The sequence below is a fragment of the Miscanthus floridulus genome, chromosome 10 (genome assembly GCF_019320115.1).
Source record: "Miscanthus floridulus cultivar M001 chromosome 10, ASM1932011v1, whole genome shotgun sequence".
Lineage (NCBI taxonomy): Eukaryota > Viridiplantae > Streptophyta > Magnoliopsida > Poales > Poaceae > Miscanthus > Miscanthus floridulus.
In genome coordinates, this window is record NC_089589.1 from 124300767 (window position 1) to 124327680 (window position 26914).

At 47.7% G+C, this 26914-nt stretch overlaps 1 protein-coding gene across 2 annotated transcripts; it reads left to right on the forward strand.

Moving 5' to 3' along the window:
• Positions 1-26577, forward strand: LOC136485596 (agamous-like MADS-box protein AGL65). Of its 2 annotated transcripts, none has more exons than XM_066482444.1 (11): positions 1-450; positions 819-878; positions 970-988; positions 1092-1156; positions 1257-1272; positions 1372-1433; positions 1644-1740; positions 1996-2046; positions 2136-2266; positions 24729-25170; positions 26081-26577. In XM_066482444.1, exons 1-11 carry the CDS (start codon positions 266-268, stop codon positions 26171-26173), a joined length of 1221 nt encoding a protein of 406 aa, XP_066338541.1. In that variant the 5' UTR covers positions 1-265; the 3' UTR covers positions 26174-26577. The 2 variants fall into 2 exon arrangements, with proteins under 2 accessions (XP_066338541.1, XP_066338542.1); XM_066482445.1 differs by having other exon boundaries at positions 26091-26577.
• Positions 26578-26914: the final 337 nt, after the last annotated feature.

Genomic DNA, 26914 nt, shown 5'->3' on the forward strand with positions numbered 1-26914 from the left:
CCCTCCTCATCCTCCTCCTCCTCCGTCCCTCCCCTCCCCTCCCCTCTGCATTCACAAGCCGCACATATGCTAGGCTCCCAGTTGCACGGATCAATTGTTCAGCTCGCGCAATCCAATTGCCTGCTGGCGTTGGATCCGTTCAGGAAGAGCTCGGCGATCCGTTGGGATTGGGACAGAGAGACTGCGGCGGCGGCGGCTGGGATCGGTGTGGTCTTGAGGAGGGGCGGCTGCGGCGGCACCTCTCACCAGTCTCGTCGTCTCCGCAATGGGGAGGGTGAAGCTCAAGATCAAGAGGCTGGAGAACAACAGCGGGAGGCAGGTGACGTACTCCAAGCGGCGGTCGGGGATCCTCAAGAAGGCCAAGGAGCTCTCCATCCTGTGTGACATCGATCTCATCCTCCTCATGTTCTCGCCCACCGGCAAACCCACCATTTGCATCGGCGAAAGAAGGTACATGCATGCATCGATCATCCATTCCTGATTTTCCTGTTTGCTCGATCACATTGACTACACATTCATGTTCGTAGTACGATTTTCAATTTTCAGGCACAAGTTTTGTGAACATGGATTGACTTTTTCTTACTGAATTTCGGAATTGGTGAATGTTGTGGTGAAATCGGGATCACCATTGCAAATTATTAATGTGTCTTTTTTGTCCTTTTTGAAACGCCATTCCATTTTACGATTTTTTTTCTTATTCTATTCAAGTAATCTTTTACCTAAGTAGCTCGTCCAATGATTTGTCAAAACAATTGAGATGGTAATTTGAATTATTAATTTGCACTAAATCTTTCCTTTACACATTGTTGTCTTTGCAGCAACATTGAGGAAGTCATAGCAAAATATGTGCAGCTAACCCCTCAAGAGAGAGCTAAAAGGTAATTCTGGTCCTATATGTTGATCTTGTAAGCATACATGTTTACAAAAAACATACTAATTAACTAGTGTTCTTTTCCTACCGCTGAACAGGAAACTGGAGAGCTTAGAAGTAAGTTATCTCAACCAACAGGTTTATCGACACGGTTACTCTCTTACCTTACCACTTTTCAGAATGCATGACCTCAATGATCTCCCTTTGTTGTACTCAAAAGGCCCTAAAGAAGACTTTCAAGAAGCTAGACCACGATGTAAATATTCATGACTTCTTAGGCTCTGGGTAATTCTGCCATTTTTTTTAATTAGATTGCTCATAGCAAACAGAAATGCCTAATTACATAGAAATCACTGACATACTACTATTTCTGAATCCATCGCAGGGGTCAGACAGTCGAGGTAGAGTATGATGAATCGACAACTAGAACAAGCAAGTCATGTGATTTCTTCTTTCCTTCTTCATGTTTCTAATGTTGTTTGGTTTCAATAATTTGACAGGAGTTATCAGGCCATCTTGGTTCATTGCAGTGTCAAATGGCGGAGGTTCAAAAGCGTCTCAGGTGAATAGCATCAACTCACTTGAGCATGCATATCTTTTGAAATCTTTCCATTCAGTGCTGCTGTGATTTTCCTTTCATGACACATGATCCTGTTAAAGGTGGCCCTGTTATACATCTATGGCATTGATTACAAAATTCATAATAGCCTATCACAAAAATAATGGGCAAAAAATTGAGAGAAGGGTAACAGCTAGACGATTTGTTCTTCAGTTATTGGAGCGATCCTGAGAAAGTTGAGAATATCGACCATATAAGAGCAATGGAGCAATCTCTCAGAGAATCTCTAAACCGCATCCAAATCCATAAGGTACGCATCTGTAACCTTATGGTTGACTTCAGATGATATATATTAACACTTTATCTCTCGTTTAAGCTTTCAAGAGAAGCTGGGCCAATGGGCCTTTGGTCTAAAAATATATTAACACTTTATAATCGCAATATCTAGCAACAATTCACTATATCTGAATTTTGAATATCAAGTCAGATAGTGCCGTTTTAAGTAAAAAAGAAAATCAGTTGCTCAGATTAGTTCTGACTTCTGCATCGATTTGGATCTCTCCAGGAGAACTTTGCAAAGCAACATCTGATCGGCCTACAGTGTGCTGCTGCCCAGGTAACTAACTAACCTCAGCTTCAGGTGCATGTGAGACGTTTTTCAGGCTTGGATATCTGATCAAGATGTTGCCTCCTGCCATTTTTCAGTTCCAGACCGACATGCAGTTGCCTCTAGGACTGACCGGTGAGCCGGGCCCTTCGTCGTGGTTCCAAAACGGCTGTGCCGATGGGCAACAAGCCATGATGCTACCGGACGACTCCAGCCTGCTCCATCAGAGGTGAATTCAAGATCCAAAATGCCCATATTACTCTCTCATGAACAAACTCATCTTATGTAAACTTGTAAAGTAATCTGCTGCTCTCCCTCTGTACGCGCGGCAGGGGCAGGAGCCGAAATGGCTCCCCTGTTGCTGCACTGTAGCCGCGGCAGGGGCATGCGACGAAAGGCTCTCCTACCGCACTGTACCCACAGCAGAGGCAGACGCCAAAATCAGCTCTGCTGTCACATCTAATCACTATAGCAGCATGGCAGCCTGGCATATCTGTGTACTAGGATTAGATGGGTAGAGTTGTATATATAGCTTCGCACTGCAACTTAGTGAAGAGAGAGAGTTCAGTTTTACCATCTCCTCGGCAGAGCTCCGGTCAACACTGGTGCTTGTGCTATGTGTGTGCGCTATGTTCTCCCTCCCTCTTTTACCTCCGGTCATAGTGTGTGTGTGAGAACGCTGGTGAGCGGTCGGCTCACCCGAGCGGGAGATCTCGGGCCCAACAAGTGGTATCGGAGCCGTACAAGCGCCGTCGTCGGACTAACCGCCGACGATGATGGACGGTTCAGAGATGGTCGACAGCAGTGGCGCTGCTGTGGCTGCCCAGCCATGACAGGAGGTCGTCGTGCGTACGGTGCGGGAGGTCAGCGGCACTAGTTGGCCGACACTGACTCGCACCAACTATGGCGATTGGGCGGTGATCATGAAGATCAAGCTCAAAGCCCGACAGCTCTAGAATGCCATTGACAAGAGCACCGACAACGAAGAAGACGACATGTCAGCGTTTGAGACTATCCTCGCTGTTGTGCCAGTAGAGTACAGGGAGCCGTTGAGGACGAAGAACTCTGCTAAGGAGGCGTGGGAGGTCATTGCAGCGATGTGCGTCGACTCCGACCGCGCAAAGAAGGCGACGGCCCAGCTACTGAAGCAGGAGTACGCCAACCTCAAGTTCAAGGATGGTGAGTCAGTGGAGGACTTCTCCCTCTGCCTGCAGTCGCTCAGCAGCAAGCTGAGGAACCACGACGTCACCATCGACGAAGAAGAGACCTCCACTCCGTGCCGGTGAAGTACATCCAGATCACTGTCTCCATAGAGATGATGCTGGACTTGTCCACCCTCACCATTAAGGATGTGACAGGCTGTCTACAGGCGGTGAACGAGCGCATGGAGCAGGCCACAGCAACGATGGACAGCGCCAAGCTGCTGCTGACAGAGGAGGAGATGGCAAGCGCCGCGGCAAGGCTTCTTCGGAGAAGAAGAAGAAGAAGGTCGACCTCAACGCCTGCCGGTGCTGCGGGATGATGGGCCATTGGACAAAGAAGTGCCCAAATCGCAAGCAGGAGAAGAAGGGTGAGGCTCATTTAGTGCAGGCTGATGAGGATAATGAGGTCACTCTCCTGATGGCGACGTTATGTGCACTGCACGACGTTGAGGCCAAGGAGAAGGGAGAGATGATGGCGGTGGAAGGGCACGACAAGGCTCTGAAGGCTGTCAACCTCGATGAACCGTTTGCCCAAGTTCACCTCCAGCGCTAACAACCACATGACGGGCTCCAATGCAGCCTTCTTCGAGCTCGACGGCAACATGACCAGCACGGTGAAGTTCGGTGGAGGCTCAAGGGTGGCGATCCAAGGGCGCGGCACCATCATCTTTATGTGCCAGAACAGCGAGCACCGCGTGCTGACGGATGTATATTACATCCCGTAGCTATGTCGAACACCAACCTTGGCATGCTCGCCGTGCTGAATGCGTACAACCGCGGTGGGAGCCAGGAGCAGCACCAGCAGCCCGACGGGGAGCAGCTGCACGGCGGCGAAGGCGGCGGCGGGGGCAATGGCGATGAGGACGGCGACGACAGCGCCGAAGAGAACAACGGCAACAATAGTTCACAGTAAGCTGGCTGGCGATGACGTTGAGCAGGGAATCCGCCTGCCACCGTAATCGCATCTTTCTGGTAGCAAAGCATCCGCATCATCGGATAGGTGTTTAGCGCTAAGAATTTTGGTGACTTGTTCGCGGGAGGATCGCCCTGAGCTGTCTGGATGATTAGACGAAGGAGGAAACCAACCGTGGGATCCAATCATGGAGGAAGAAAAAAAATGGTGCGCTAGCTTTTGTGCAGGAAGCAAGTGGACCAAGCCAAGCGAATGCAGGAGCAAAGCTTCTTGCTAGTTCATTAGTTTTTGTTTCACTCTTTGATGAATTTGTTTCGGTTGAATTTTTTTTTTTTGGATTATTCTTTAAAAAATATTTAACTGAACTCTCTCTCTTTACTGAGGTGCAGTGGAAAGCTATATATATAACTCTACTCATATAATCCTAGTACACAGATATGTCAGGCTGGCATGCTGCTACAGTGACTAGATGTGACAGCAAGATTAACTTTGGCACATGCCCCTGCCGTGGCTACAGTACAACAGCAGGGAAGCCATCTCATGCTTGAAACTATCGATGTCCTCCGCACGCGCGCCAGTGACGATCAAGTCGTCCATATACACGCTGACGACGAGCTCCTCCTTCCCCGTCACCGCGTGTAGAGCGCGTTCTTGGTTGCGCACCGCGTGAACCCAAGCTCGCTCAGCGTGGAGTCAAGCTTGGCGTTCCACGCTCGCGGGGCCTGCCGCAGCCCGTAGAGCACCTTGCGCAGTCGGAGCACCCTATGCTCCGCTCCCTTGACGGCGAAATCCAGAGGTTGCCTGACCAAGACCGTCTCCGCCAACTCGCCATTGAGGAAGGCCAATTTTATGTCTAGGTGATGGCTGCGCTAGTCCTTCGCTGCTGCCAGAGCCAGCATCGGTCGGATAGACTACATGCGCGCTACCGGCGCAAAGACTTCCTTGAAGTCGATGCCCTCGCCCAGGACAATGCCTCGGACAATGAGGCGTGCCTTGTGCTTGACAATGGCGCCACGCTCGTCCTGCTTGACCTTGTACACCCACTTTAGGCTGATCGGATGACATCTTGGAGGCGGATCGACGAGCTCCCAAGTCTCGTTTTCCTCAATCCCCTTCATCTCCTCCAGCATCGCTCGTCGCCAATTTGCATCGCGCTCGGCCAGCATGAACGTGCGTGGTTCCTCTGCACTAACGAGGAGCAGCTCTGGGTCATTGAGCAAGCCGACCCGCCAGGCCTAAGGACCATGTGCCGCCGACAATGTCGTCCAGCCTGCGAAACCGCACTTCCTCACCATCGTGGAAAGGCATCCACGAACTCGGTGATGTCGCTTGGAGGCGAGGCGAACTCGATTGGCGTCGATGGAGTCCCCGGTTCCGCCAGAGTGGTCGGCACAACACCTGGAGTGCTCGGTACCCCGGCTGTAGTGCTTGGCACTACTCCTGGACCGCTCGTCACCACTCCTGGAGTGGTTGGCACGACTGCAGGAGTGCTTGGCACCAGTCGTGGAGTGGTCGGCACCACCGCAAGACCTCTCGACTCTGCTACGGAAGAATTTGGCACCAGTCCTAAAGTGGTCGGCACCACTGCAGGACCGCTCAGCACCACTCCTAGAGTCTCAGCACCCCTCCCGGAGTGCTTGGCACCGCCCCAGGAGTGCTCGGCTCTGTTGCTGGAGTGGTCAGCACATATGCCTTGCCCAGGCAGCACCATGAACTAGAGGCGGTTAGTGTGAGTGGCTAGCACTAATATGACTGTGTCCGTCCGAGTCTTTACACACAACTGCGTACCCGGGGTATTGATTCTATAGGCAATAGGAATAGCCATAACACATATATTGTGCCTCTAGGCGAACCACATGCTCATGAATGAATGTGATGCACAAGAATCAAACAACACATATGCTGGGTGGGAATCAACGGTAAATATACCAGCCATCACAGGTTCATTCTGCAAGATCTTCTCAGCCTTAGTGAAGTTGACTTGTCCAGAGCGGCTTATGGGCACATTCTTTTTTATAATCGTCCTCTTGACGAGACGGGAGTCAGCTGAAGACTGAGAAGACTGCGCAGGCTTCTTCTATGGACACTCCCGAGCATAGTGGCCCTCCTTGCCACACTTGAAACAAGCACCTGGCTTGTTCCCCTACCCCTGACGAGGCGGAACTAGCTGTCCCTGAGGCTGTGGTTGCACCTGCTGAGTAGGTGCACGGTACTATGTGGGAGGTGCCTGGTAGGTCTGCTGAGGCTGACGGAATGACTGCCCACCCGAAGACTGATAGGGCACCCGCCTGATAACCTATACCTTCTGAGCCTAGGGGTGACTAGAAGATCCAGAGATCACCCGCTTGTGCTTCCACTTAGCCTGAGAGTCATGCTGAAGTCCCTCCATGGCAATAGCTGCATTCATCATAGCACCAAAAGCCTGGTAGTTCCCTGTGTATAGCTCCTTCTACAGACTGCAAGAGAGGCCACGATAGGAACGGTCCCTCTTCTTCTCATCAGTATCGATGTGGGTCCTAGCATACTGTGCCAGATAGTTGAACTTGTTCACATAATCCATCATAGACATACTCCCTTGCTTCAGGTCCAGGAACTCCGTCAACTTCCTATTCAACACACCAGTAGGAATGTAGAACTCTCTGAAAATGGCGGTAAACTCCTACCAAGTCACATGGTGATCTACCGGCTGCATGGCATTCAACGTGTCCCACCATGCACCGGCAGAATCCAACAGTTGCTGCGCTGCAAAGCACACCTTATGTTCTTCAGTCATAGTGAGCAGCTGAAACTTCTACTCTAGAATACGAAGTCAATTCTCCATATCTAGAGGCTCAGCAGTCGGCAAGAACATGGGTGGGTGCATCTTCAAGAAATCCTAGTAAGAATAGGGCCCCTCAGGACCATGGGCACCACTCCTGTTCCCGCCATTGCCTCCGTGGCCCCCACGGGCGAAGACACCAATCGCCTGGGCTAGCATCTCCAAGGCATGGGCTGACTTGCCCCGAGCAGCCAACATCTTCGCCATCATCTTGGCATGGGCCATCGAAGGTGGTGGTGGCGGAGGAGCTAGAAGTAGAGCCTCATGGCTCTCCCCGTTGGTGTTGCCAATGCCCTCACCGCGGCCGTTATCGCCCAGGTCTGCCATAGCACTGGTACTCCCGTGACTCAACCTCAGGTTCATCTATAAACAGATACAAACCAACCATTAGGGACAACCCGCCGGATTAGGAACAAGAGACTTAGAGAAATGATAAGATTTTTATTAAGGCATTATTTTAAGTTATATTATCGATTCACTAATCCATTTATACGTGCGGGGGAAGTTTAGTTTAAGCAAGATTTTCTTTTCATGAAGCATGCATCGGCCTACCCGTTCACTCAAGCCGGAACATAGCGGCATTCGCAAAAATTTTCGGCACATCGCACATTCACTTTCCATACGCTAAACGATTCTTACGCAGCGTAAGTTAGTGTACCTGCAGAAACTTGATTAGATAAAACCAGTGCCGCTATCTTAGATAGACCATATTGCTAGGGCTTATACTTATTTACATAATTTTATTGCATCCTACTTTTGGCAAAACTTTTGTTGGTCAAATTTTAGGTTTTAAAAAGAGTAATGAAACTCATAAGTCATTATTACAATACCAAGTTCAGAGTGTGGAATTTAAACAACGGAATTGAAATAAACTTCTAACGATAAGATACAAGGATCCATCTGTGCCCACTAGAAGAATTCTCCACTCAATAGCTACTCCTCAAGCTACACCTGCAACAGGGGTAAATAAACCTTGAGTACACAATGTACTCGCAAGACTTACCCAACTATGGGAATAACTTCCTGACTCCAAAGGATATGATAAGCTTTATGGTTTGTTGGGTTTCCTTTTTGCGAAAAGCCTTACTATTAGTGAATCCTTATGGATGTTCTTATTAGCAGTCATGATTAGTTCATTTATCTAGCCATTCTATGTAAGCACATGTTCTACTTTCAAGCAAGAGTTGAGCCATTAGATCCAATTCACCATCTTTCATCTTCTAGTTCTTATTACGGTGCTAGATCGTAGACAAGTTGTACCATATTACACGACAATTCGTGAAATACTGTAGCCCACCTGGGTACCCCCAAACACACACCCCGCTTGTACCCCAGGCACAAGCAGGATCAACCCACCACTCTCCTATCAAGGGGTCCAGGTCCCCGTCCAAACTTGGACTCAAAGCCCCCACTCCTGAGTCCCGGGCTTAGTGTGGTGCTTAGACCTCCACCATCCCCATCTCCAATCAGTCGGTCCAGAAAGAACCAAAACCCACGATAAGAGAGCAATGAGCCTTCCCTGCTCCCATAAACAAATATGTGCTCAGGATAATAGGTCTATGACCTAACTAGAATCAAATGCAATGGCCGGTCCTTAACCGACACGGATAGGGAAAATAGTATAACCAAGCTATGCCCCGTTGGTCGCGGGACACAACCTCTTACACCCACCAATACTCGTACCATATCCCTGCCCGGTCTTCATTTTCTTTCACCATTTTGTCATGAGGGTGGTAATAATAATCACCTATTGTGAGGAACGGCAGGTTACCCACGCTACCGATAGCCTAAGCATAGAAACTACTCGACCTATGCCAGTAGGACTCCGGGGTAGGTATATCTATGCATGTAGTTTCAATATAAATCCTGTAACATAAATGCACATCACATATATATATCCATTGATCATTCAAAATAAGGGTTATGCACCGGGGCTTGCCTTGGGCAGGCACGGTATCAGCTCAGTCAGTCAGTGGCGGCTCTAGGACCTCCTCCTACATGAGGATCTCCTCCTCATACTCCTCAATCACCTCCTCAAACTCGTGATCTCTGATGGTCATGATCTCCGCCAACTCGTTCTCTACATGCATGCGATGATGATGCAACACTTAGTATTTTAGCAACAACAGCTCCTAAATTAAGAATACACATGGTAAACTACTAAGCTAGCTCTAATGACTAATATACTAAGAAAACTATCATCTTCATCAAGTAAAGTGTTGGGTTCAACTAACAAACACCTAGCTGTATAAATGAAGGATATATCTTTATTCCTACTAATGATTTAATGTATATTTGAAAAAAGAGCATTTAACTACCCTTATGTTAAGTCTATTCTAAAGTTACAAAAATTCCAGTGCGCACATAATAATACCATGAAGCTACTGTAAAATTTTCAAAGCTACAACTATCACGATATTGCCACAAAAATTTCTATAATATTTAACCTAATAATATTAAGCACTCTCAAATGATTTAATAGTTTCTAGTATCAACAAATATATATATATGAACTAAATATACCAACACATAGAGCACAATTTTAGGAACTAACAAAATTAGTTTCACAATTTTTGGATACCTACATGATTTTATATGATTTACCAAAGTTTAGCTTAGAATTAAAATGAAAAGCTATTTCTATTCTCCACGAAAAAATAAACTCAATTTGGCCCAATGCGGCCCACTCGGCGCAACGTGCGGGCGTGCACGAGCGTGCGGCAGCCCATAGGCAAGGCGCGGCCCATGCGTAGAGGCGGCCCGTGGCGAGGAAGCTCGCACATGCCGGCACTCTTACAAAAGCGCCCCTGGACTATGAGCAAAACAACCCACAGTCCATGTTACTATTTCTATAGACAGTGACTTTGCAACGGAACCCTCAAATCTTTCTCCTCTTTATAACGGCAAGGTCCTCGGCCTCCCCCACGCATGCCAGCGCAGCGAGCGGTGGCACTGGTGCTTGCGCCGGCCACATGGGACCCATGCTAACCTATCTACGAGGTCGACGCTCACCTAGGGTTCGACGTGAGACGATGGGCGGCGGTTGCACAAGCCGGGATGCCATAGAGGGGCATCTCCATGATGGTGGGCACCCTGCAGCAACGACGACGACATTTAGGTGAGCAGCAGTAACAACAAGGTGGTAGGGGTAGCAGGTGAGCAATGACCACTCACCAGTGACCTTACCGAGAAGCTGGCCTAGCCATAGATGACCCGAGTGAGGCTGGCCATGTGCGCCCTGTGAGGTGAATGGCGAACCACAAAGGCATGCCCACGTTAGCGGTGAGGAGGCGGCACTAGAGCTGCGACTAGCGTGCACATGATGAAGAGGGAGCCAAGGCAAGCTAGTGGTGCAGAGGAATTGGCGCGGGATTAAGTGGTGGAGACTGGCCACGACGCGGGCAGCGATATGCCTTAAAGGCATGGTGGCGGACAAAGCTCCAAAATTGGAGCTCGGCGTGACGCGAGTCAAGGCGGGATGGGGTCGACTGGAGAGGGGGCGTGAAGGTGAAGACGCGAGTATGAGGAATTGAATAGAGGTGCTCGCTCTCTGGCTTCACCCTAACAAGACGCGACAGCGGCGAAAAACAGAGGGAAAGAGAGAGATGGCGTGACAGGTGAGCACGGGAGGCCCATGAGTCGGTGCTATGAACAACGCGTGCGCACGTCCGACCGGCGTGGCACACGCGCCGCAGTGCCATAAATAGCGTGGCAATAGTGGCTCACCAACATGCGCGCGATAGACACGGCACGCATAGGACTGGCAAAAGCGTAGAGGTGCAGTGGGTCAGCGCGGACGTGACGATGACACGATGGCAGCGGCAGCATTGCGATGTGAGTAGTGCCGGTAGTGCGGATGCGACGGCAGCGTAGCGCGGACACGGCGGCACCCAAATGGCAGTGCGAGGCAAAGCAGCAGGGCATAGGGCCAGTGGCTCACTGTGGCTGGCCTCGACCAAGCCTAGGCGGCGCGATGGCAGCGGCAGCAGCGCAGCACGGTGGTAGGATCACCAAGCATAGGTGAGCAGTGGGCACGGCGGTTGGCGGTTGGCGGCTAGCGGCGTGCCCACCATGGCCAAGCTGCGGCAGCAGCATCTGGCCAGCATGGCCACGTGCGCGCATGCCCAGCACACTGATGTCGCGACATCAGGGTAGGATGGCCCGGAGACTGTGCCCAATATAAGAAGATGACATGAGTTCATGTTATGCGTGGATTTTAACGTGTTCGAGACGTCTAAACCATTGATCCAATCCCCAAACCACTTTTGCTATACCTTAAAGGGTATATTAGGCTACCTCGGTGAACTAGAAAGAAGGTGGGGGTAATGCTTCAAGATATAGCTTTCTTGCTCCCACGTTGCTTCATCCTCTAAGTGATTTTGTCACTGAACTTTATAAAACTTCACCACATTATTTCTAGTCACTCTTTCTTTTTCATCTAAGATCTTAACAGGATGCTCAATATAAGACAAGTCGAGCTAGAGAGGAAGTCCTTCAATTTCCGCCACTTCATCAGGGACCTGCAAAAATTTCTTTAACTGGAAAACATGGAATATATTATGCACTGCTGACAAAATATCTAGGAGCTAGATACGGTAGGCAGCAGAACCACAACAAGCCAACATCTTGCAAGGTCCAACATAGCGAGGGGCTAGCTTCCCACAGACACCAAATCGATACACCCCTCTCATGGGTCACACTTTGAGATACACATGATCACCAACTTCAAATTGCAAGGGCCTTCTTTGCTTGTCCGCATAAGTTTTCTAACAACTTTGAGCTACCTTCAAATGGCTCTGAATAATGCTAACTTACTCTCGAGCTTCTTTGATAAAATCAGGCCCAAAATAACCACGGTCACCCACTTCAACCTAGTTAAGTGGTGTTCTACATTTCTTGACATACAGGGCCTCAAATGGAGCCATTTGAATGCTTTCTTGATAACTATTGTTATAAGAAAACTCAGCTAGAGTCAAGCATTCGTCCCACTTTTCAGGAAAAGAAATGGCACAAGCTCTCAACACATCCTCAAGTACCTGGTTTACCCTTTCTATTTGGCCGTCAGTTTGTGGATGATAAGCTGAACTTCTGAGGACCCTAGTACCAAGACACTCCTGGAGTTGCTCCAAAAAATGAGATACAAAGACTAACCCTCTATCAAAGACGATAGTAAGAGGAACTCCAAGCAGGGTCACAATCCGGTCAAAACACAACTTGACATACTTCTTGGTTGAATTCCTTGTATCCACCGGAAGGAAATGAGCGGACTTGGTAAGGTGATCCACAATGACCCAAATAGAGTCATACCCCTTTGCTATGCGGGGTAAACCCACAACAAAGGCCATGGAAATATCCTCCCATTTCTAAACAGGGAAAGGCAAGGGCTACAAAAATCCCGGTGTACGCATATGGTCTGCCTTAACTCTATTTGACCACCAATACAAGTGGCGCAAATCATGGTACATCTTGTTACTTCCTGGATGGATAGACAACTTGGAGTTGTGAGCTTCATCCAAAATTTTTCTTCTAAGCTCCTCACTTGACGGAACAACCAATCTGTTCTTGAACCTCACCACTCCTTGATCATCAATAATAAAATATGGACCACGCCGTTCGGTAATTAACTCCTTTATATGCGGGATTTCTGAAACATCTTGCCTTTGCTCTATAATAATTTTCTCAAGTAAATCCAAGACAAGCAATATGGGCTAGCACCTCAGCATGGTTGAGAGACAAAGGTGCTTCTTCAACTTGATACAACTTCCGGTTCAAAACATCAGCTACCACATTAGCTTTTCGAGGATGGTAATGAACCTCCAAATTATAATCCTTGATTAGCTCCAACCATCTCTGTTGCCTCATGTTCAGCTCGGACTGAGTGAAAATATATTTGAGGCTCTTATGATCCATATAAATATGCACTTTATTTCCCAACAAATAATGCCTCCAAATTTTTAGAGTGTACACCACAGCAGCCAACTCTAAATCATGGGTGGGATAATTCACCTCATGCTTTTTCAGCTGGCGTGAAGCATAAGCTATCACACATCTATCCTACATAAGCACGCATCCCAATCCAGTCCTTAAGGCATCACAATACACATCAAATGGCTTGTCAATATCTAGTTGGGAAGGAACAGGAGCAGAGGTAAGAGATTCCTTCAGGGCTTGGAAAGCTTATTCATAAGCCAGACTCCATACAAACTTGACATCTTTCTGGAGCAACTTGATCATTGGTTGGGCTATTTTGGAGGAGTCAGGAATGAAGCATTGATAATAACCAGCAAGACCAAGGAACTGACGAATCTGATGCACTAACTTTGGAGATTTCCAATTTAACACATCTTGCACCTTGCTTGGGTCTGTTGAGATACCTTCAAGTGTCAGAACGTGTCCCAAAAACTACACTCAATCCAACCAAAACCCATACTTGCTGAATTTGGCATACAACTTGTGTTCCCTTAATCGAGTCAGTACTATCTAAAGATGGTGTGCATGCTCTTCATTGTTCTTGGAGTATATCAAAATATCATCAATGAACACCACTACAAACTTATCCAACTCCGGCATAAAGACTGAATTCATGAGATACATGAAGAATGCAGGAGCATTGGTGAGACCAAAAGACATGACTAGGTATTCATACAGTCTATACCTAGTAGACAAAGCTATCTTTGGTATATCTTGTGGCCATATCTTAATTTGATGATACCTAGAATGAAGATCAATCTTTGAAAACACCTTGGCACCAGCCAACTGATCGAATGACGTATCAATACGAGGCAAAGGATACTTGTTCTTAATGGTTACTACATTGAGAGAGCGATAATCCACATACATCTGTAGAGTACCATCCTTCTTCTTCACAAAAATAGCTGGACAACCCCATGGTGAAGAACTAAGACAGATAAAGCCCTTCTCCAATAATTCCTCTAACTGCTTCTTCATTTCAGCTAGTTCTTTAGGAGCCATGGGGTAGGCACAACATGAAATAGGAGTAGTGTTAGGTTCTAACTCAATGGAAAACTCCACATCTCTATCCGGTGACAACCCAGGTAGATCTTCAGAAAAAACATCTAGAAACTCACAGACCACAGGAATAGAGGCAAGATCAATAGAAGCTTCAACATGAGCAACAACTGGTAAGGCTGGATCTGAGGGCATAAGAAGAGACATCCTATCCTCAAAACAAGGAAGTCATAACTCAACAACTCTCTGCTTTAGGTCCAAGACTACCCCATAAACTCGCAAATAGTTCATGCCCAGAATTGCATCTATGCCTTGCCCAGGCAGCACCATGAATTAGAGGCGGTAAGTGTGAGTGGCTAGCACTAATCTAACTGTGTCCATCTAAGTATTAACGCACAACTATGCACCCAGGGTACTGATTCTATAGGCAATAGAAATAGCCATAAGAGATATATTGTGCCTTTGTGCAAACCCCATGCTCATGAATGAATGTGATGCACCAGAATCAAACAACACATATGTTGGGCGAGAATCACTGGTAAACATACCAGCCATCACAGGTTCATTCTGCAAGATCTCCTCAGTCTCAGTTAAGTTGACTTGTCTAGAGCGGCTTATGGGCACCTTCTTCTTGATAATTGTTCTCTTGACCAGATGGGAGTTGGCTGAAGGCTGGGAAGACTGCGCAAGCTAGTTCTATGGACACTCTCGAGCATAGTGGCCCTTCTTGCCACACTTGAAACAAGCACTAGGCTTGTTCCCCTACCCCTGATGAGGCAAAACCTACTGTCCCTGAAGCTGTGGTTGCACCTGCTGAGTAGGTGCATGGTACTGAGTGGGAGGTGTCTGGTAGGTTTGCTGAGGCTAATGGAATGACTGCCCATCCAAAGACTGATAGGGCACCCGCCTGACAATATGTACCTTCTGAGCCTAGGGGTGACTAGAAGATCCAGTGATCTCCCGCTTGCGCTTCCACTCAGCCTGAGAGTCACGCTAAAGTCCCTCCATGGCAATAGCTGCATTCATCATAGCACCAAAAGTCTGATAGTTCCCTGTGTACAGCTCCTTCTGCAGACTGCAAGAGAGGCCACGATAGAAACGGTCCCTCTTATTCTCATCAGTATCGACATGGGTCCTAGCATACTGTGCAAGCTGGTTGAACTTGTTCACATAATCCATCACAGACATGCTCCCTTGCTTCAGGTTCAGGAACTCCATCAACTTCCTGTTCAGCACACCAGCAGGAATGTAGTACTCTCTGAAAATGGTGGTAAACTCCTGCCAAGTCACACGGTGATCCATCGGCTACATGGCATTGAACGTGTCCCACCATGCACTGGTATAACCCAATAGCTGCTACACTAAAAAGTGCACCTTTTGTTCTTCAGTCATAGTGAGCAGCTGAAACTTCTGCTCTAGGATATAAAGCCAATGCTATGCATCCAGAGGCTCAGCAGTTGATGTGAACGTGGGTGGGTGCGTCTTCAAGAAATCCTAGTAAGAACAGGGCCCCTTGAGACCATGGGCACCACCCCCGTTCCCGCCATTGCCTCCGTGGCCCCCACGGCTGAAGCCACCATTCGCCTGGGCTAGCATCTCCAAGGCACGGGCTGACTCGCGCCGAGCAGCCAGCATTTCCACCATCATCTCTGCATGGGTCATCGGAGGTGGTGGTGGCGGAGGAGGAGCCAGAGGTGGGGCCTTGTAGCTCTCCCCGTTGGTGTTGTCATTGCCCTCACCGTGGCCGTTATCGCCCAGGTTCGCCCCAGCACTAGTACTCCCATGACCCGACCTCAGGTTCATCTATAAACAGATACGAACCAACCATTAGGGACAACCCTCCAGATTAGGAACAAGAGACTTAGAGAAATGATAAGGTTTTTATTAAGGCATTGTTTTAAGTTATCCTATCGATTCACTAATCCATTTATACGTGTGGGGGAAGTTTAGTTTAAGCAACATTTTCTTTTCATGATGCATGCATCGACCTACTCGTTCACTCAAGCCAGAATATAGCGGCATTCGCAAAAATTTTTGGCACATCACACACTCACTTTCTGTATGCTAAACGATTCTTACACAGCATAAGTTAGTGTACCTACAGAAACTTGATTAGATAAAACCAGTGTTGCTATCCTAGATAGACCATATTGCTAGGGCTTATACTAATTTACATAATTTTATCGCATCCTACTTTTCGCAAAACTTTTGTTGGTCAAATTTTAGGTTTTGAAAAGAGTTATGAAACTCATAAGTCATTATTGGCTCTAGTACAACCTGTGGTAGAACCGCCTGAAATAACACACCTTCAGAGGCGCTTGTCTTTTACTAGACACTAAGCACCCCGAAAGCAAGCAACATCGGACGGTTCCATCGAGCACACCCCAAGGGAGAGATTGAACAATCCACATTTTTCCTCCAGGATCCAATAATGAGAACGAGTTTACAATACTTAGTCCATTTCATACATCAAGAGTTCTTAGAAATACATTATTACAATACCAAGTTCAGAGTGCGGAATTTAAACAACGGAATTGAAATAAACTTCTAACGATAAGATACAAGGATCCATTTGTGCCCACCAGAAGAATTCTCCACTCAATAGCTACTCCTCAAGCTACACCTGCAATAGGGGTAAATAAACCTTGAGTACACAATGTACTCGCAAGACTTACCCGACTATTGGGAATAACTTCCCGACTCCAAAGGATATGATAAGCTATATGGTTTGTTGGGTTTCCTTTTTGCGAAAAGCCTTACTATTAGTGAATCCTTATGGATGTTCTTATTAGCAGTCATGATTAGTTCATTTATCTAGCCATTCTATGTAAGCACCTATTCTACTTTCAAGCAAGAGTTGAGCAGTCAGATCCATTTCACCATCTTTCATCTTCCAGTGCTTACTACGGTGCTAGATTGTAGACAAGTTGTACCGTATTACAAGGCGATTTGTGAATCAATATAGCCCAGCTGGGTACCCCGAAATGCATGCCCTAATTGTACCCTAGGCACAAGCAGAACCAACCCACCACTCTCCTGTCAAGGGGTCTAGGTCCCCGTCCAAACTTGGACTCCAAGCCCCCACTCCTCAGTCCCGGACTCAGTGTGGTGCTTAAACCTCCACCATCCTCGCCTCCAATCAGTCGGTCCAGAAAGAGCCAGAACCCACGATAAGAGAGCAATGAGCCTTCCCTACTCCCATATACAAGTATGTGCTCAGGATAATAAGTCTGTGACCTAACTAGAATCCAATGCAACAGCCGATCCTTAACCGACACGGACAGTGAAAATAGTGTAACCAAGCTATGCCCCGTTGGCCATGGGACACAATCTCTTACACCCACCAATACCTGTACCATATCCCTGCCTGGTCTCTATTTTCTTTCACCATTTTGTCATGAGATTAATAATAATAATCACCTATTGTGAGTAACAGCAGGTTACTCACGCTACCGATAGCCTAAGCATAGCAGCTACTCGACATATGCTAGTAGGACTCCTGGGTAGGTATATCTATGCATGTAGTTTCAATATAAATCCTATAACGTAAATGCACATCACATATATATATATATATATATATATATATATATATATATATATATATATATATATATATATATATATATATATATATATATATATAGAACTACTATCCTGTAGCTGGCTACAGAATAACTTATTCTGTAGCCACTTTGAGTTACGATAATTACTATGTTATTTTACGAGATTATAGTAACTCCTTACTAAGTGGTTTAATATAACGTTATGGTAAATATCCTCATGTGTTATAGTAACCCAACTATCGTAAATATGTATTTATATTATGGTAAATTAGTATATAAAATTATAGTAAATGGAGGTGGCTACAGAATAACTTCTTTTGTAGCCGGCTACTGAATAGCCTCTCCCTATATATATATATATATATATATATATATATATATATATATATATATATATATATATATATATATCCAGTGATTATTCAAAATAAGGGTTATACGCCGGGGCTTGCCTTGGTCAGGCGCGGTGTCAGCTCAGTCAGTCAGTGGTGGCTTCAGGACCTCTAGCATGAGGATCTCCTCCCCGTACTTCTTGATCACCTCCTCAAACTCATGGTCTCCGATGGTCACGATCTCCGCCAACTCATTCTCTACATGCATGCGATGATGATGCAACACTTAGTATTTTAGCAACAGCACTCCTAAATTAAGAATACACATGGTAAACTACTAAGCTAGATCTAATGACTAAGATACTAAGCTAACTATGATCTTCATCAAGTAAAGTGTTGGGTTCAACTAACAAACATTTAGCTTTATAAATGAAGGATATATCTTTATTTCTATTAATGATTTAATGTGTATTTGAACAAAGAGCATTTAACTACCCTTATGTTAAGTCTATTCTAAAGCTACAAATATTATAGTGCGCACATAATAATACCATGAAGCTACTATAAAAATTTTAAAGCTACAGCTATCACCATATTGCCACAAAAATTCCAATAATATTTAACCTAATAATATTAAGCACTCTTAAATGATTTAATAGTTCCTGGTATCAACAAATATATATGAACTAAATACACCAATAGATAGAGCACAATTTTAGGAACTAACAAAATTAGTTTCACAATTTTTGGATACCTACATGATTTTATATGATTTACCAAAGTTCAACTCATAATTAAAATGAAAAGCTATTTCTATTCTCCACAAAAAAAGATAAACTCAATTCGACCCGACGTGGCGCAACGCGCTCACGCGCGTGAGCGCGCGGTGGCCCACAAGCGAGGCACGGCCCACGCGCGGAGGTGGCCCATGGCGAGGAAGCCCACGCATGCTGGCACTCTTACAAAAGTGCCCTTGGACTATGAGCAAAACAACCCGCAGTCCACATTACTATTTCTATAGACAGCGACTTTGCAATGGAACCTCGGATCTTTCTCCTCTTTACAACAGCAAGGTCCTCGGCGAGCGGTGGCACTGGCACTTGCACCAACCACATGGGACCCATATTGACCTATCTACGAGACCGACACTCACCTAGGGTTCAACGCGAGACGATGGGTGGCGGTTTCATGAGCCGGGACGCCGTAGAGGGACCTCTCCATGATGGCGGGCACCCTATGGCAATGGCAATGGCGTTCCGGCGAGCCACAGGAACAACAAGGTGGTAGGGGTAGTAGGTGAGCAACGACCACTCACTAGTGACCTTACCGACAAGCCGACTCGGCCGGAGACGACCCGAGCGAGGCTAGCCACGTGTGCGTTACGAGGTGAATGGCGGACCACAAAGGCACAGTCATGTCAGTGGTGAGGAGGCAGCATAGAGCTATGACTAGTGTGCGCATGACGAAGAGGGAGCCAAGGCTAGCTAGTGGTGCAGAGGAATTGGCCCGGGATGAAGTGGTGGAGACTGGCCACGTCACGGGAGGCGATGGGCCTTAACGGCATGGTGGTGGAAAAGCTCCAAAATTAGAGCTCGGCGTGATGTGAGTCAAGGCGGAGTGGGGTCGGCTGGAGAGGGGGTGTGAAGGCAGAGACGTGAGCATGAGGAATTGATGAGAGGTGCTCGCTCTCTGGCTTCACTGTGACATGACGCAACGATGGTGGAAAACAGAGGGAGAAAGATGAAAAGAGAGAGATGGCACGGCATGTGGGCTCGGCTCATCCACGCCTTGGCAAGACGCGAGCGGTGAGCATGAGAGGCCCACACGCCGGAGCTACGGAAACCACGTGCACACGTCCGACCAGTGTGGCCCGCGCGCCGCAGTGCCATAAATGGCGTGGCGACGATGGCTCGCCCATGTGCGTGTGGCAGAGGCGACACTCATAGGGCTAGCAAAAGCACAGAGGTACAGCGGATCAGCGTGGACATGACAATGACGCGACGGTAGTGGCAGCATCGTGACATGAGTAGTGCCGGCAGTGCGGACACGATGGCAGCACAGCGTGGCCGCAGCGGCTCCTAAACGGTAGTGCGAGGCAAAGCAGCAGGGCACAGGGCTAGCGGCTCACTGCGGTAGGCCTCGGCCAAGCCTAGGTGGCATGACGGCAGCGGTAGCAGTGTGGCACGGTGGCAAGATCACCAGGCACAGGTGAGCGGCAAACGCGGTGACTTACGATTGGCGGCTAGCGGCGTGCCCACCACGGCCAAGCTATGGTAGCAGCAGCCGGCCAGCATGGCCACGTGCGCGCGTGTGCACGTGCCTAGTGCATTAATGCCATGACGTCAGGGCAGGACAGCGCGGTGACTGCGCCCAATATAAGAAGACGACGTGAGTTCATGTTATGCTCGGATTTTAAAGCATTCGAGACGTCTAAACCGTTGATCCAATTCCCAAACCACTTTTGCTACAACTTAAAGGGTATATTAGGCTACTAAAACAAGCCATAATACTACCCTGCTCCTTAACCCAATCTCTCACAAAAAAATTGCTAAACATAGCAATGTCTAGCAGTCAGCAGACTTGAAAATTTCTATGTTTTATAGCTGAATTTGATTTCCATTTGCGGTTTCTAAGCTAGTGGAAATATTAGCTAATAATATCATTTTTCGATCGCAAGTATTTCACTATCATATATAAAGTTTGTACTTCAAACTTTATTTAAGTATCACACACATGTTCTATAGCATTTTTGCTTAATAAAAATTGGTTTTAAACCCTAAGTGATATAACATGACTATCGAATCAACTTTCGCTCCGCATTTTAGTTGATCGTTTCGAGTTACAGAAATTGATCTACACACTTTATCACTTGCATTAACACATAAACATGATGCTCATGACATGTTTTAGTAAATGATTTACGGTGTAACACCGAGGGTGTTACAAATCTACCCCCTTAAACAAAACCTTGTCCCAAGATTTCATGTGCCTAGTGTGGGAAAAGAGATAAGAAATAAATCCCAATTTAAACAATTACCTTGGTGAACTAGAAAGAAGGTGGGGATAATGCTTCAAGATATAGCTTTCTTGCTCCCATGGTGCTTCATCCTCTAAGTGATTTTGCCAGTAAACTTTATAAAACTTCACCACATTGTTTTTAGTCACTCTTTCTTTTTCATCTACGATCTAGCACCATCATCTTCAGGTGCCCGAACGGCAAGCACCACACGCTGATGGATGTATATTACATCCCGTAGCTGCGTTCAAGCATCTTCAGCATTGGCCAGCTGGATGAGCGTGGCAGCGAAGTACTGATCAAGGACAGCGTCCTCAGGATCAGGGACTGGAAGCAGCAGCTTCTTGCCAAGGTGACGAGGTCCCGGAACCTGTTGTACCTGCTCAACTTGAAGGTGGAGCAATCGGTGTGCCTGGCAGCACAGCACACCGAGGAGCCGTGGCTATGGCATGCCCGGTTCAGCCATCTTAGCTTCAACACGCTCGGTTAGCTGGAGAAGATGGTCCGAGGGTTGCCCCACGTCAAGCACGTAGGCGAGCTGTGTGATAGCTACCTGGCCAGGAGGCAGAGGAGGTTGTCATTCCCAAAGGCGGTCAAGTATCACGCGGTGGACGTTGTTCAGCTCGTCAATGGCGATCTCTACGGGCCAATCACGCTAGCCACAAACGGTGGTCAGTGGTACTTCCTCCTGCTCATGGATGATTGTAGTCGCTATATGTGGCTGCAACTCCTAACAAGCAAGGACGAGGCGATGGAAGCGTTCAAGAAGTTCAAGGCACGCGTGGAGGCGGAGAGCGACAAGAAGCTGCGCATGCTACGGACTAATCGTGGCGGCAAATTCACTTCAGTGGAGTTCGCTACGTACTACACAGATTGAGGTGTGGTGCGACACCACACCGCACCGTACTTGCTACAGTAGAATGCATGGTGGAGCAGCAGAACCAGATTGTGGTTGACATGGCTCGATCCATGATGAAGGCCAAGAGCATGCCGGTAAGGTTCTAGGGTGAGGCGGTGACCATGGTGGTGTTCATCCTCAACCGCACACCCACAAAGGCCCTGAAGGGCATGACGTCGTTCGAAGCTTGGTATGGGCGCAAGCCGAGCATGTCCTTCCTCTGGACATTCGGTTGTATCGATCAGTCAAGAAGACAAAGCCAGTCCTCACGAAGCTAGAGGACAGGAGCACACCGAAGGTGCTCCTAGGCTACGAGAAAGGTACCTAGGCGTACCGACTCTACGACCCATGCGGAGGCAAGGAGGTTGTCTCACACGACATCATGTTCGATGAGAGGCAGCCTAGGACTAGGACAGTCCAGGCATGGGGGAAGCTGGTGGTTTCACCAGAACCTTCGTCGTCGAGCACTTAGTCATCCACGGTGGTGGAGACGCTGGAGAGGAGGTGCCAACCACTCTAGCAACAGAGTCGAGCACTCCTGGGACGGTGCCGAGCACTCCAGGAGTGGTGCCGAGCGGTCCTACAGTGGTGTTGACCACTCCAGGACGGGTGTCAAACGCTCCCGTAGCAGAGCCGAGAGGTCTTGCAGTAGTGCCGACCATTCCGAGACTGGTGTTGAGCACTCCTATAGTGGTGCTAACCATTCTAGGAGTGGTGATGAGCAGTCTAGGAGTAGTGCCAAGCACTACAGTCGAGGTGCCGAGCACTCTAGGTGCTGTGCCAACCACTCCGGTGGAACAGGGAACTCTATCGACGCTGATCGAGTTCGTCTCACCTCCAAGCGACATCACCGAGTTCGTGGATGCCTTCCACGACGGTGCGAAGGTGCGATTCCATAGGCTGGATGACATCGTCGGTGGCACAGGGTCCTCAGGCCTAGCTGGTCGGCTGCTCAATGACCCAGAGCTGCTTCTTGTCAATTTAGAGGAACCACCCATGTTCGCGCTGGCCGAGCGCGTTGTAAATTGGCGACGGGTGATGCTGGAGGAGATGAAGGCGATCGAGGAAAATGAGACTTGAGAGCTCATCGATCCACCTCCAGGATGCCATCAGATCGGCCTAAAGTGGGTGTACAAGGTCAAACAGGACGAGCGTGGCGCCATTGTCAAGCACAAGGCGTGCCTCGTCGCCCGAGGCTTTGTCCAGCACGAGGACATCGACTTCATGGAAGTCTTTGCGCTGGTAGCGCGTATGGAGTCTATTCAACTGTTGTTGGCTTTGGCAGCAGCGAAGGACTGGCGCATCCATCACCCAGACATAAAATCGACCTTCCTCAACCGCGAGCTGGAGGAGATGGTCTTCATCAGGCAACCTTTGGGTTTTGCCATCAAGGGAGCGGAGTACAGGGTGCTCCGACTGCGCAAGGCACTCTACGGGCTGCGGCAGGCCCCGCGAGTGTGGAACGCCAAGCTTGACGCCACGCTGGGCAAGCTTGGGTTCACGCGGTGCGCAACCGAGCATGCGCTCTACACGCGACGACGAGGGAAGGAGGAGCTCATCGTCAGCGTGTATGTGGATGACTTGCTCGTCATCGGCGCGCGTGCAGAGGATATCGACAGCTTCAAACGTGAGATGGTGGCTCATTTTTTAATGAGCGATCCCAGCGCGCTCTCCTACTACCTCGGCATTGAGGTGAGACAGGGGAAGGAGATGCTCACGCTCGGTCAGAGCGTGTATGCCTCGAAGCTATTGGAGCGGAGCGGCATGGTTGAGTGCAAGTTGCGTGACTCCGATGGAGAAGTGGCTGAAGCTGACGAAGGCTAGTACCGCGATAAAGGTTGATGCAACACTCTACCAGAGCATCATCGGCGGTCTGCGGTACCTAGTCCACACGAGGCCGGATATTGCGTTCGTCGTGGGCAACGTCAGCCGCTTCATGGAGGATCCCCGAGAGGATCACTGGGTCGCGGTGAAGCAGCTGCTGGGCTACGTCAAGGGGACGGTGGATCAGGTGATCGTCTTCCCCAAGATCGGCGGAAGTGGGTTATAGCTCACTATGTTCAGCGATGCAGACATGGCGCGGGACATCGACGGACGGCGGAGCACCTCTGGCGTGCTCATATTCCTCAGGTTGGCTCCAATCTCATGGCTATCGTTGAAACAGAAGGTGGTGGCACTGTCCACGTGCGAGGCAGAGTAAGTGGCGGCAGCCATAGCGGTGTGCAAAGCTATGTGGCTGCGCCGGCTGCTAGGCGAGCTGACCGGTGTGGAAGCTCACCGACCAGCACTAATGGTGGACAACCAGCATGTCATCGCCCTCGTGAAGAATTCGGTTCTCTATGACCGGAGCAAGCACATCGACGTCAAGTTCCACTTCCTCAGGGACTGTGTCGATGGAGGGCAGATCGTCATTGAGTTCGCCGAAACTGGTCGGTAACTCACGGACGTCTTCACCAAGCCGATCGGCCGTCTTTGGTTAACGGAGCTAAAGAAGATGATCGGTATAGTGGAGGTTCTAGGGTTAGCAGCAGAAGTAGGGGAAGAAATGTAAAGTAATATGCTGCTCTCCCTCTGTACGCGCGGCAGGGGTAGGCGCCGAAAGGGCTCCCCTGCTACTGCATTGTTGCCGCAGCAGGGGCAGACGTCGTAAGGCTCCCCTGCGGCACTGTAGCCACAGCAGGGGCAGGCACCAAAGTCAACCATGCTGTCACATTAGTCACTGTAGCAGCATGGCAGACTGAAATGTCTGTGTATTAGGATTAGATGGGTAGAGTTGTATATATAGCTTCGCACAGAGTTCAGTTTTGTCATCTTCTCTGCAGAGCTCCGACCAACGCTGGTGCTTGTGTTGTGTATGTGTGCTCTGTTCTCTCTCTCTTCTACCTTTAGCCATAGTGTGTACGAGAACACCAGTGAGCGATCGGCTCACCCGAGCGGGAGATCTCGGGCCCAATAAACTGATATGATCTTGGTGCAGAGACATTGCTGGTTGCTCGACGAGCACGTCACTGCAGGGCTACCCAGGCTACTTCGGCATGACCAAGCAGGAGACGGACACCGGCGGTGGCAGCGAGCATGGGCAGGCGGCGGTGCATCAGCCGCCACCGCCGCCGCCTGACTTCAGCCAGGCCGAGTGCCTGACGTCGCTTCACCTGGGCGTGCAGTTCCCGTACGCACCCTGCTTCGACCACCCCAGCCTTTTCAACGGCCGGATGTTCAGGCCAGACGCAGTTGAGCTGCAAGACGGTGGCGCCGGCATGGACTTTGTTGGCGGCGGCCACTTCGACCTGCCCAGGCCTGGCGACGAGGCCAGCTTCCAAAACTGGGTGTCGGCGGCGGCATGTGGCGCAGCCATGTTTGACCACCACCATCAGCAGCAGCAGCAGCATCACCAGCAACCACAGTCTTCATCTGCACAAGTGAGTGCATAAGTACAAACCATTCTTTTATAGTGATGATTACTTTCATAACTGTCCATTTTGCCATATGTGAACTTGTTTAAACGACTTTATAAAAACTCAAAAAAATTCTCACCTGCGGAACATTTTTAACTTCAATAAAAATTGCTATGGGTGACACTAAAGTACAACGAAGATACATGTGTTTAAAATTAAAACTAAACCATTTTCATTATGTTGATTAAGATTTAATTCACTCCGTAGTCCATATCAAAATGATTTAAGTTCTGACCAATACTATGGGCTATAGGAGCCTTTCAATCTTTGTTTAAATTCAATTATTAGTATTTATAATATGGTAATCATGCAAAAATTAATATATGGCTAAGTGCATTGAAAACCTAAATCAATTTGAAATTTTAGTTTAATTTTTTTTCAAGAAAATATGCTTTACTGTAAGTGAATAAAATATTTTGGATATAGAATCTATATGTGTACAAGTGCAGACAAAATCAGAAATTATAAATGTCCCCTAATTTTCTAAAATCCAAAACTATTTCGTTGCTCATGTCTCCACATCACTAGAAAAACAAATTTGAGCCAAACGTGAACGATTTTGATAGTGCAGGGTGTCAAAGGAATCGTTTCATAGTTGAGGTTTGAAAAGTAAACTTCTTTTCTTTTCCTCTTCTTTCTTAATACATTTAACAGCATGGTGCATAGATCAACATGGCTTTGCTCAAGCCTCATAGTTTGAGTTGTTTTGATAGATGTATACTCCATTGTTAAATAAGTTTAATCCAGGGAATGTCATCTCCTCATGGTTGAGATTATAAAAAATGGGCAGTTATGAGTTTTTTTTTCTTTGGCATTATGTGTTTAACTGATTTCGGTCTCTCGTGTGGACCATGACTGAATCTCTGACCATCAGCTTCCTGCAGCAACAACTCTAGCAACTGCCTCATTCGATCACGCCGTTGTTTATCACGGTCCATCTCAGCACCAGCAAGTCATGATCGGATGATCCTCCTATGGTAAAAATCGGAGACAATATTGCTCCCAAAAGGCGCTACCATATCCGTATCACTAAACTAATCAGCAATGCAAAATGTGTAGGAAATATTATTGTACGTATAGGCAAACTACCAATGTAAAATATACATTATTGATTGTAGCCAATTCTTTCTTGTAACTGTAAATTCGTCTCCTGTAAACTATGGTATAGCTTTCATAAAAGGATTGGGCACTTAAAAGGCGCTACAGCATGACCAACTCGAATCAAATATCACCAAGAGCGTGCAGTCAAGGACTTCTAACTTTCACAGCTCAGTTAAGAAAAAAGAATTGGAAAGATCATACATATGAAGTTTGTTCAGATATGTTCCTTAATGAAATGGGAGGCGGAAAATCCCTATTCAACTTTTTGCTCACAGACTTCTATTTCATAGTGAAAGAATCATAGGTTTGTTAAGTTAAGCAATGTTTTTTTTTTCTCACAGATGATGCTTGATCTGTCATGGAGGTCATGTAATTTTAACCAAATTTTATATAATTTAGTTAAAGTGAACACGGTTAAAAATGTATATGCTCATTGATTCAAACAAGCAATTTTTAGCTCAAACATTTAGAGAATTTCTTTTTCATCACTCGTGGTGGATTTTTGGGGGATTTTTTAGGTGTTTCATCCTACCACGAGTGACGCTCCAAACACCTAGATCAACCGCTTCTACGTATATAGCAATTCATTCTAGCACTCAAATAGAGG

Bases quoted from the DNA above. Each gene is read 5' to 3' on its own strand.
- LOC136485596 (XM_066482444.1), top strand. From the start codon at position 266: ATGGGGAGGGTGAAGCTCAAGATCAAGAGGCTGGAGAACAACAGCGGG. The intron at 1,434-1,643 runs GTGAATAGCATC...TTTGTTCTTCAG, and splicing joins GAGGTTCAAAAGCGTCTCAG to TTATTGGAGCGATCCTGAGA. The intron at 2,047-2,135 runs GTAACTAACTAA...GCCATTTTTCAG, and splicing joins TACAGTGTGCTGCTGCCCAG to TTCCAGACCGACATGCAGTT.